Here is a 12,014-nt window from a genome sequence, read left to right on the forward strand (position 1 = left end):
AAAGAAAGAAAGAAAGAAAGAAAGAAAGAAAGAAAGAAAGAAAGAAAGAAAGAAAATTAAGATAGATCAAACCGTATCTTACAAAAGTTGAATCATTTTGGAGAATTCTGTTCTTGGGGTAAATAAGTTGCCATCAAAAATGTGGAGTAACATAAATTAGGTGAGTTGTAACCAGGTTTTCCCTCTCCAAGGAAATGTTTAGAAGACATTCTAGAATTTCCAGATACACTATGGCTCAACTTTGGAAAATGTTTTATGATTGGAAAATTAATTAAAATGAACATTTAAAAAAAGGTAATCATCATTTAATCAGCATTAGAATCCAAACTGTAGTACTATCCATAGAAAGAGAAAACTAAACTCAGCAATCACTGTTTCAAAGCCACAAGAAATAGTACAAGTAAAGTCACAGGCAGGCAGAACAGTAAAACAAATAGAAAATTATTGCATACTGGTACTAGTACACATTTAAATAAATCTCTATTAAAGAAAACAGCATATGTGATTTCAGAGAGCACAACAGGAAGCAGCATTTTTAGCAGGAGAAATAGCAGTTAACTAATTGTAAATAATAGCAGTAATATCCTTACTCGTTATACTCTTTCAAAGATGCACATTCCTGAGTCCTAGGAGGGAAGAAATCCCTCCCACCCTCCTCCTCTTGAGATCCTCTGGTTGGACCCATGTTGCCAGTCTCCCTGGGAAAATACTTCTCCAGGATTATGAAACCACATACGCTCCTTCAAGTCCATCAAACAGACATACAGCAAATTGCTGTAGAAGGGGGACTGTGGCTCGGCCCTGGATCCTTTGTGTGTAAAGGGGACCAGCCGGGTACACGTCCCGGCCTCCAAATAATACCCTGGCGGGCAGCAATTCACCAGAAAACTCCAAAGAGTCCAGGTGCTCTTGCTTCCTTTCCTCAATACACAGACAACTTCCCTTATGTGCCACCACTCTCTAAACTGGAGGCCACATCTTGTAGGACATATCCGTGTCTGTCCTTAAGTTCCACATACACCACATGCGTACGTTCAACCCCACAGCAGTACAGTTTATAAGACACAGACACAAAAACACAATAATCCAATATTGTCTCAGTTACCTGGACTTTTGATAATTGAAGGTGAACCCTTTAAAAACACCCCACCTCCAAGGCCTCTAAAAGGGCTGAGCTTATTGTTTTCTGAGAACTTCTATAAAAGCCCACCCCCTTCTGTTTGCCAGCTGTGTGCCTCCCAGCTGCTTCTAAGCCCCACCACCTCTTTTCTCTTATTTCTCGGGAGTTTTTTCTCTCCCTAGCTTTTCCCATGCTTCTCACTTTCACATGAAAAGACAGGCCCTTTATAAGCATCGCAGGCCAATCAGATGGCCAACCAAGCACTACGCTCTGTCTAATCTTTGGGTATTCAACTCTGCTCAGCTGTTTTCATCACTTATACTCAGTGTTTTTTTGGTTTTTTTCTTCAGGGTTAGAAATGCTTTGGGGCATTATTCTGGAAACCTGAGAAGAGAAGGGCATTGATTTCTAGATAATCTAGCCTAGACCAGTGTTACAAGTTCATCTAGACACATCAATTTATAGTTGATATTTTTAAAAACAACATCACTGTGAACTAGATTATTGCTGTCAAATCAACTTTTCATTCATTTCATTAATTTTAACCCGAGGAACGCACAAGTGGATACAAGCACTTGTGTTGATAAAATGATCCAAAATTTAGCAGCCGATTTATGCTTTTACAAAGTACTTCAAAATTTAAGTCACTGAACGGTACTTACTGTTGCATGGTAGTTTCTATACATGGGCATTTTCAGTAGCTTTGTCAAATAATCTTCCAGTTGTTTCTGTAACACAAATATAGGAGAGAAGAGATAATGTCCTCATACTTAAAATTTTAAACAGTGACAGTGGTGTGACCATTATCCAATCTTTACTTCTGCAATTTATTCAATTATTTGTTCATATTATCAGTGGACAAGGAATCGTGAATAGCACTAAGGAGTTATTTCCATAGTTCCCCTGAACTTTTATTTAAATTGCTTCCTGCTATTCAACTTTTCATGTGCTTAGGTCTTTTACAAACTGTTGAAGAGGCCCAAGCTGTATATTCGTTCAATCTTCCATAATTACTAGCACAGGACTTGCCCATAGTAGACTGTTTTAAGGCATTTGTTGATTTTATCAAAAACCTCGATTTCCTTAATTTCAACACTGAATTTACTACTGGTAGATATACTGCAGTTTTTTTTAACATCTCTTCAGGGGGAAAGGGGGGAAGTTTAAAAAGAGAGAGAGAGAGACACTTTCTAGTACTTATATTCTGATTTCAAATATGGTCAAATGTGAGAGGTTAATGACAATCACATCGACTATGATGATGTGTGGATGCACTGTTAAAGCCACAGCTTCTCATTTTCAGCTGCATTTTCATGTAAGTGCACACAGTAACCCCAAACTGTATCATTTTCCATGATACATGGACAATATGTATTCTAGATCCCTAAAAGGATTTTAAACAAGATGACAACTATACAAAGGAGAAGTCAAATATCCCTTTCAGGATAAAAGTTTCAGATTACAAAACAGAGCTGATATTTCCTTGTTAATTTTTTTTTTTTTATTTTTTTTAACTTTTATTTATTTTTGAGACAGAGAGAGAACATGAACAGGGGAGGGTCAGAGAGGGGGAGACACAGAATCCGAAGCAGGCTCCAGGCTCTGAGCTGTCAGCACAGAGCCCGACACGGGGCTCGAACTCACAGACCGCAAGATCATGACCTGAGCCGAAGTCAGCCGCTTAACTGACTGAGCCACCCAGGCTCCCCTCCTTGTTAATTTTCTACTGAAAAACAATTCATCTTCTACCCTGTGCGGCACCATATCACTGAGGCAGAGCACCTGCTCCTGGGGCTTCTGTCCTACTCTTCTCTGACCCTAAGGGCCCACTTATAGTTTGGTAATCAGACTTCACATATACTTGGGACAAGCTACTATGAAGTCTGGAGCAAACGGGTAGAAATAAATGCTTTTAAAGGAGTATATCTCAAAACCCTCAATGGTGAGCTCAAGCTTGACTCACAACCAGCCCAAAGAGGTTCCTGCAGAGGAAAACTTCTTCATAGAACACTCTTCCTCTTCTGGGAAATGCAACCATTCTGATGCAGCCATTCTGACCTGGAGAAGAAGGCTGCCTAACAAGTTCCAAAGATGCTAAGCTAGCCTGTGTGAGGGATCGGGGGAAAGAAAAGTTGCAGCCAGGTCCCCCTCACCTCCCAGGAGCCGCCATGTTTCTACAGCACTGCAAAATTATATTTTGAACAACAGAAGACTGAAAGGGCTTACCCTTCTACCGAAGAATTGTTCTTCCCTGATCATGTTTTCAGATGAACGGGGCAAACTTGGCATCTCTCGAGGCTCTTCTTTGACATTCTGTCTTCTAAACGTGTGCCTAACACACACACACACACACACACAAAATGGAAACATTTATTATTCTTTGAGTATTACTCTCATTTAAATGAAAGCATAAATATGAGCATAAAAGCATTTTATGTTTATTTTTAGAAGAGCTTGTTTAATAGAAATATCCACCAACAACGGACAAGTTAGCCCATAATATAGATAAAATACTCTTTCCATCCAGCTTGCATACTGGGATAACTTTATAATTAATTCTGAAACAGTTACCTTCTGGTGGGAATGGGGATTCGGATAAAAGCTTTGTACTTGAGCAGCTCTCTATGAAATTCTTGAAAGTGTTTGAATTTCCTCTTAACTTGCCATTTAAATTCCCCATGTGTTAATTCAATAGTGTAAAGATTGATACTTGGTACCTACAGTGATCAATAAAAATGATTGATATTTTAGATAACAAAGTCTAAAGTCTTTCAATGAACAATAGCTCAGACAAAATGTTTCCTAAAACAAGTGGTTACAGAAATAAAATTTCCATATATATATATATTTTTTAATTCTGAGTTTTTTTTATGTATATTATATATGTATTATATATATATAATATATATATAATATATATATTATATATATATAAAACATATATAATATACATAAGACAAACTCTGAATCACACCAAAGATAAACTTCCACAAGTCGTATTGCTCTAAATACACACACACACAGCCCTGAAACAAGAAATCAGCTAAAGGAGACAATGAGTGAAGACCCTAATTAGATATCAGCGGTGATTTTTGCTTGTCCCAAAGTATAAACAGTGAACAGACCACTGGAGCGGGTGAGAGGAAAGCTGGAGGAAATGGATTCCAGGAGCATGATCTTAGCCAGCAGCTTGTCCTTCACAGATGACATTAATGCCTTCTCCTTCTGAAACATATTCCAAGGTCCACCCCTGTCTACAACATCTCCTTGCTCTGAAGGACCACCAGTGACCAACAAGGTACAGGATGATTAGAGGGAAAAAGTGAAAGACTACGCACAAAATATTTTTCCCAATTACTTAACTAAAATGAATCCCCATTTAAAATTTTAAAAAATATCTCTTATTAAAATGCAAATATATCTTGGTAATGATTTCAGTCAGAACTAACAGGCCTGGGGGATACTTTTGATACAGTACAAAGTGTGAGGAGGCTGAGGGATATTTATAAAGCGGAGGAGATCTTGAAGGAAGTTCCATGGACAGGGGGATGGCGTGTAGGGTGGCTAGGCAGTGGGCACTCTGGACTACCCAAAGGACACTGGCCCTTCCTGGAAGATTTAGGCACCAAAGATGTTGGGGGTAGAGAAAGTAAATGTCTCCTCTGCTACTTTATTTATCCAGGCTCTCGTGTCAGCAACCACATGCGTGATTCCTGGCCCTCAGTCCTATTTTTTTTTAATCTTTTTAAATTTTTTTTAATGTTCATTTGTTTTTGAGAGACACAGAGAGCAAGTTGGGGAGGGCAGAGAGAGAGGGAGACACAGAATCCAAAGCAGGCTCTAGGCTCTGAGCTGTCTGCACAGAGCCTGATGAGGGGCTCAAACTCATGAACCACGAGATCATGACCTGAGCTGAAGTCGGATGCTTAACCAACTGAGCCACCCAGGCGTCCCCCACAGTCCTATTTTGCTAACTTCTACATCTACACAGAGTGGCCATGCTTTACTATATAAAATATGAGCAAGAGTATCAATGCAACTTGTGCTCTTAAGTCTGAAATCCAGCCATATCACTTGTAAATATTCAAATGTAGCATTTGCTTCTCCTCTAGTTAGGATTCATGACAATTACTACAACCGGAAGTAGAAAAAAAACAGTTCTGGGGTTCAATATTATATGTTGCCTTTTACTTTACGTTCACTTTTACATTACTACAGGTGTCATCCTCCATCATGTGTCACAGAGAAGAATGCAGGAAAATTCTGAGTGGCCAGAAACTTTGCATTCAAGTGAAAAATGCTCAATTTAAGATGAACCAAATAAATAAGAAAAATTATACAATTTAGGAAAGCTACTACATTTCCAAGGATTATATTTACCAATCTACAAAAACTGAATACTTCAAAACTTTTTCAAATGCCAAGTTTTATCCCTCACATATAAATACAAGACTTTGTACACCAAACTTCTTAGCAATTGTCAGGTGGTATGATACGATGAAAACAAGCTGCCACATCCTTCTTGAAGATTTTAAAGGTCTGAAACCCTGTGGTGCAGCCTACCAGCTGTGATGCCTCAGCCAAGCGTCACTTCTGTCAGACAACATCCCAGCCGAATTACTGGAATTCTCTGGAATTGGAATAATCTGAAGAGTTTTAATAAAGGGACTGCTTATAAAGATGTGATAGGGGTAAGGAAACCATAAAGGAAGGACAGTAACCTGGGACTCTGAAGGCATTCCTAGTCCTGAAGGAACAAGATGCAGGGCCAGGTACTGGAACAAGAAGGAGAGAACCATGTAAGGATGGCTGCCTTGGGGAAAGGGGTGCCTTTGGTCAAGGGACGCAGTCAGCCCAAGGTAACCCCAATCTCCTATCTGGGCTCTTCACTGTCTGAGCCCTACCAGAGGACAAAAGCAGAGAGCCCTGAGGGGCAGAGCACAGGGTAGAAAAAGGTAGGAGGAGGCACTGGAGGGCAAATGGAAGATCTCCAGCCTGAGAGGGCCTGAAGAACACCTACCTCATTGGGCTGTCACAGAAATGAAAAGAGAAGGGCCTTGCCTTGAGCTAGCACATAGAATGTGTTCAGTAATTAGAAAAAGTGTGTTTTTATTTACCTGGAATCACATTTATACTGCATGACTTTAGTTCATATTTCTTAGTAAACTAAACACGAAGTAGGATAACGATGATCCTTAGCAGGGCGCCTCAGTGACTCAGTCAATTAAGCATCCGACTCTTAATTTCAGCTCAGGTCAGGATCTTACAGTGTGAGATCAAGCCCCACATCAGGTTCTGCAGTAAGAGTGTGGAACCTGCTTAGCATTCTCTCTCTGCCCATCTCCTGCATGCACGTGTGTGCTGTCTCTCGTTTTCTCTCAAAATAGATAAACATTAAAAAGAAATTTAAAAAGATGATCCTTAGCTTTCTCACACAGACTCAGATTAGAATAGGACTAAATCAATCTCACCTAACTAACAGAAGAAGAGTCCAAGCACAGAGAAGTCCCTGGTTTGGGGGTCCTGAATATTTATTTATCTTTGTGAATAACCTTAGGAGACACCTACTATTAATAATAATATGTAGTATTAGTGTATGCTTATGTAATACTATAAGGGCCAAGGATGGGCCACCCCAAGATGGGCCACTTTGTCATGAAGACTACTTTGAGTTAAAAACCAGTCAAAACCCAGCAGATCCAGGAAAAGCTCTTTACCTCCCCCTCAAGCGCCTAGAAAGAATTGAGCTAGAGGACCCACTCCAGGAGGAGAGCCACCATCACAGATTATACGATGAACCAGCTATGGTAGACAGGGAAGAACTAGCAAGGCCTGTTTGATCAAAGTCCTCCATATGTCCCACTATTTCCAAGTGGCCTGGTAAACATTTGTTACCAAACATTTGCTCTTTGTCATCTCCCTGTGAATTGCATTCTTTCTCTTTGAAGTCCCAGACGTGCCTGTCTTTGGAATTTCCACGTCTGTGTGGATTGCCCATACTTAATGAAATCAAATTTGACCCATGTTAATGGGTCTCATGTCATTTTGAGTCTTAGTCCAGCTAGGAGGATCTTGGAAACAGACAGAACATTCTTGCTCCCCAACAATACAATATGCAATACCCTTGCATAATGCTGTGTATTATTATTATTATTAAGTCCTCATAAGAAACCTATATGGTGGGCACCGTTACATCCATTATTTAGCATTATTCACATGTGAAAACTGACAAACAGAAAGATTAAGTAACTTGTTGGAGATCACAAAGCAAAGACAGGATTTCAACCATGCAGTCTGGCCCTGAAGTCTGTGCATTTCACCCTCTGAGCATGCGTATCCCCTCTGAAGCTAAAAGCTGGTAGGCAAACTAAGAAGGCAAAGGCCACATTAAAGACATTTCTGAGTGCATTGTGCTCAGTGGTATATCAGGGAGGTAGAGACCCCCCTTCATATAAAGGGCCTAAAGGAAAGGCTGCACACAAAGGTGGGTGTTAGGAGTCAGAACATACACACAGGTAGGTCAGGACAGGCCACTAAGCAAAACTATCAGGACCCAGGTAACACATGCCACTCTGCAAAAGACAAGGAGGAAAGGCAGACAGAACCTGTCTCTGGAGAAAGGCTGTTCTACACTTCCCCTGAGGCAGGAGCAAAGGTGGCCTTAGTCTGCCGTGGCCAGAGCTCAACCTGAAGGGACAAAGGCCACCTGCCTGCGGCAATGCCCTCTACTTATCAGACTGATAACTGTGATGTACAGTCAGTAACAGAGCAATGGTGGCTCCCCTCACAACCTAGTCTAATCCACACCAAAGAGTGATGCTTTGCTTGATGAAGTCATCTTCATGGAAGCCGCCTTCCAGCACTCAGGCCCCACGAACAGACCTAAAGGACAGGTGCCAGGAACAGATCAGAGAGCAGCAGAAGATGCCAGCAGTATTCTCTCAGCACCGTCTCTGGGTGATGACACTGGTGGGTCCAACATCCTTGCTTTTTTTCTTTTTCTTTCAAGAGCCAGGCAGCATCATTATTTTCTTGCTAAACCAGCATTAGGAAAGCTAAACTCTTCCTTGGCTTCTATGTGACAGTCTAGGTGGAATGGTGATGCCCCAAGAGCCCACGTTAAACAGAAAATCGAGGAGAGAGGAGGACTAGGAGCGGCACTCAGCAATTTATTAAAGTCATAAATTGCCTTAGGTGCATATTAAAAAAAAAAAAGCATTTTCCAGAATGAGGAAAAAGGCATATGAGAATCAAGACTCAACGGAAAGCAAATTCTTGAGAGGTAAATAGGACTGACAAGTTATTTGAAAAAAAAAAAAAAAGCTAAAAACATATCATAGCTATGAGGAAGGGAAATGGAAGTCAGTGTGTTAATTGGTATACGTGGACCAAAAGAGGTGAGTCCATAAATGCTCTGACCCTTGTTGTAGATGTAAAGCGCTCCACTTCCAAAACTTGGGCTTTTATTGGACAGCCGGTGAGATACGTCTGTACATTAGGCTCCTTAAATCCTTGAGTCTTATAAATAGCAGAGAAAGGAATACACACTAAAAAATAAACAAGTAAATAAAGTTATTGCAAGGACACAATGATATTGTAAGAATACACGATATTAGCATAACTCGCCTTTTATGGGCATCTGTTTAAGAATCATAACCTGCTACAACAAGAATACAGCTAGTAAAATGGTCTCAGCCCAGGGTAGGACATCAGCAAGGATGATCAATCATTTGCTGGTTATTTCAAATCTGCTCTCTGCCAGGCAACTCTGAGAAACTCTCTTGTCACTCAGACCACCAGTCTTTACCTTCCTGTATCTTGGGATCGCTGGGAGACACATCATAATCCACCTCTTCTCCCTCAAAGTGCAGCTCCCGTGTGTCCAGATTTTCTATCAAATTACTCATGTCAGCAGCGATTTTCTGCAGTGCAGAGGTATTTACTCTTGGCTCATTTTTCAGTGACATGTTGGCTTCAGACAGGGTAAGAGCAAAGGGGCTGGGAAAAAAAGGGGGGTTACAAGGATTTATTATTTTGGTCAAATAAAACCCTATTCTACAATATGAATCCAGGCTTAGATACAGCATATGGAAACAAGTCAACTAGCTCTGTGTGAGCCCCAGTTTAGTCAAACAATGTTTTCATTTATTTTCCTCTTTAACATTTAAAAGATTCCTAGCCTGTAAATTAAATTGGAGTGAGATCCTTAATCACAAGCAAGTACGAAAGAGAAACACTACATTGAATAAATGCCAGCATAGCTTTCACCCAATTTCATTAAGTTGGATAAATGAGGAAACTCCAGGGTGACTGGTTTGGGCATGGTTATTCAGAGAAAATAAATTGATACTTAACTCTAACAAACACACGGAAAAATATCACGTGAAATTAAGCAACTTTAAATATTTTCTAAAGACATTTTAGGGCATTTTACAACAATTTCAATAAGCAGATTTAAGACATTTTCATGACAGCATAACCTTTTCCACATTTCCTCTGTAGGTGATATCCCAAGCAAAGTGTAAATACTATCTTTTTGAAACATGAGGTTCGGGCCGGGACTTTCCATGACTTATAATAATGTACGTGTCTTGAAAGGTAATTGATTAGTCTACCTATTCTGAAAGATACTGGAGGTGCTCAAATCGTACTTCTCTCCTTTTTGAAGAAAACCAGTTCTATCTCATTTCTACATTTAATAACACAAGTCTTTAAACATCAGTACCCAGGGAAGAAGAGTTCATTTTCATATAGATTTTATTTTTCCTTTAAATACTAAGATTCAAACCTTGAGCGCCATCCTCAGAGCTGAATGACAGATTCATACTGCTGGAAAGAATCACTCTGTTACAGCCCGGCCCTAAAACAGCAGGTTTTTCATACCAGCAATTCCACCACACATGTCCATTCATTCCTGCAAATCACAAACATTTACTGAGCGTCTGCCATTCACTGTGAGAGGCGATGAGGAAATCTGTAAAGATGAATAAGGCTGGTTCCTGCAGTTAAGGAGCTCCTGACATGGGTGAGAGGAATAAGCTACATAACCCCAAATTCATTCCTGGCCTCCTCCAAGGTCCAAGGCCTTCCTGAGAACGACATGTGCTGAGTGGAAGACCCTTGGCCAGGTTCTCTCCTACAGGTGTGATCAAGAAGCTGGGGGTCTCTGTGGGAAACGCTAAGAGAGTCTTGGCCAAACTTGGACAGCCCTTACTGTAATCCGTCAAGTCTCAGGAACCTATACTGCCGTGTCTGGTAGAAAGAGATTTTGTTTGGAAATTCAGAAGATTGGGCTGGAGGAATGTGGCTCTGGTTTGGCCAGAGATACATAATTAATATGGCAAAGTTCTCTGTGAAGTATGTAATCAATCATGTTTCTTTCTCCATGTTGGCCATAAGGAAGCTTGCAGCCGTATCGATGGCCCACTATTAGCAAAACACAGGCCTATCCTTGCCTACATCACTTCCCTTCAACTTTCTTCTCCACTTCTCATTTATATTATAATAACAGTTTACGTGTACCAATCACTTCATATGTACCTGGCTTGGTGATAAGTCCTTTTTATACATTATCATGTTTATCATCAATAATAATCTATGAAGTTTTGTTATTTCCATCGAAGATGACGGAAGTTTATCAACCCCTCTTTACAGATAAAAACACTGAGGCATAGAGAGATTACGTAATTTGCATCCAAAGTCACAGAGCTAGTAAGTAGTGAACGGATTTAAAAACCAGGTCTCTCTGACCCAAAAGCTGATCTTCTCAACCACAGTCTTTACCTTTCCGTATAGTTTTGGTAGACATCTAAATGCCCCTGGAACAGATGGAAGTTTCAGTAAAACAAGTGCTCTTGGGCAAGATTCAAATGGGAAGAATAGGAAATGACCTCCTCTTGATGCTCAGCACCTCGGGATGGGCCCATTTACACTCTCAGGGCCTTGGTAACTCCTCTTGGTAATAAACTAAGGAGGTTGAGCCATCTCCTCTAAGGTCCTTTTAACACTGGAACCTTAACTATAGACAAAAAAATGCTATATATATTACTCAGCTTCCCCTTATAATGTACTTACTTTAACCTAAGAAATTAACCCAAGTAGTTCTTCATATGAATACGAGAAGCAGGTGGCAGATGTTTCCTAATCAGCATAATTTAATGACTGTCTGTTCAGCTTCCATCGAGGAGCTTGTTGCCTCTGGTCACAATTAAAATATTAATTTCCTTCCTTCTCGATTCAACAAACACTTACTAGATGCCAACCGTGAGCCAGGTTTTGCTTTATTTAAAAAACAAGGTAATGAGAAACTTAAAGGAAATGAGACAAGGAAAAACAAGTAAGAAATTACATCATATCGTTGCTACTCATGAATTTGTAAGCCCTTTTCTATTGATTAAACTGTCTTATGGTTAACTCTGCCAACTTTCCTAGCACAGCAAAGGAAAACAAGGGTTATTCCAATGACTTTTCTTTTGGACAGAGTGTCTGTTAAAATGCATGTTAAATTTAAGATATAGAGACTAGAATAATTATACACTGCAAGATAACTGGAATAAATAGTACAGATTCACTAGATCAAGCTAAAATAAAAATAATTTTTCAAAAAGAAAGAAAAGCAGCATATAAACTTGTAAAAAACTTAAGAGTGAGAAAAGAAGCAGAAAGGAAGCCTCTTATCATTTATATTCAAGTTTTTACTATGTGCTAATAAGCACAATTTTAGCACACTTATTTAATATGATACTACCTGGTATTTATGATTATTCTGAAAGAGTTAGATAAGGAACTTGCCCAAGGTCACGCAACTTGTGTCAGTGTTGAATTCACTTATTTATAAAGCAGATTTTCTGGCCCTGAAATCTCACGGACTTGGTTATAGAAGTTCATAATTATT

The 12,014-nt window shown here is 39.8% G+C and overlaps 1 protein-coding gene across 7 annotated transcripts in view; it reads right to left on the reverse strand.

The window, feature by feature from the left end:
- Positions 1 to 12,014, reverse strand: part of PLD1 (phospholipase D1) — a 211,065-nt gene that overhangs the window by 123,752 nt on the left and 75,299 nt on the right. For 6 of the 7 annotated variants that reach the window (XM_040480751.1, XM_040480752.1, XM_040480747.1 and 3 more), the window contains 5 exons: positions 8,928 to 9,118; positions 8,540 to 8,667; positions 3,692 to 3,837; positions 3,347 to 3,452; positions 1,783 to 1,848 (listed from right to left, as the gene is read on the reverse strand). In XM_040480751.1, the coding sequence (XP_040336685.1) occupies positions 1,783 to 1,848; positions 3,347 to 3,452; positions 3,692 to 3,837; positions 8,540 to 8,667; positions 8,928 to 9,087 (606 nt within the window). In that variant the 5' untranslated portion in view covers positions 9,088 to 9,118. Of the gene's footprint in view, positions 1 to 1,782; positions 1,849 to 3,346; positions 3,453 to 3,691; positions 3,838 to 8,539; positions 8,668 to 8,927; positions 9,119 to 12,014 lie in introns of those variants that run through there. The other variant, XM_040480754.1, reaches the window with a different exon arrangement.

The sequence above is a fragment of the Herpailurus yagouaroundi genome, unplaced genomic scaffold (assembly GCF_014898765.1).
Source record: "Herpailurus yagouaroundi ecotype Mexico unplaced genomic scaffold, PumYag 159, whole genome shotgun sequence".
Classification (NCBI taxonomy): Eukaryota; Metazoa; Chordata; class Mammalia; order Carnivora; family Felidae; genus Herpailurus; species Herpailurus yagouaroundi.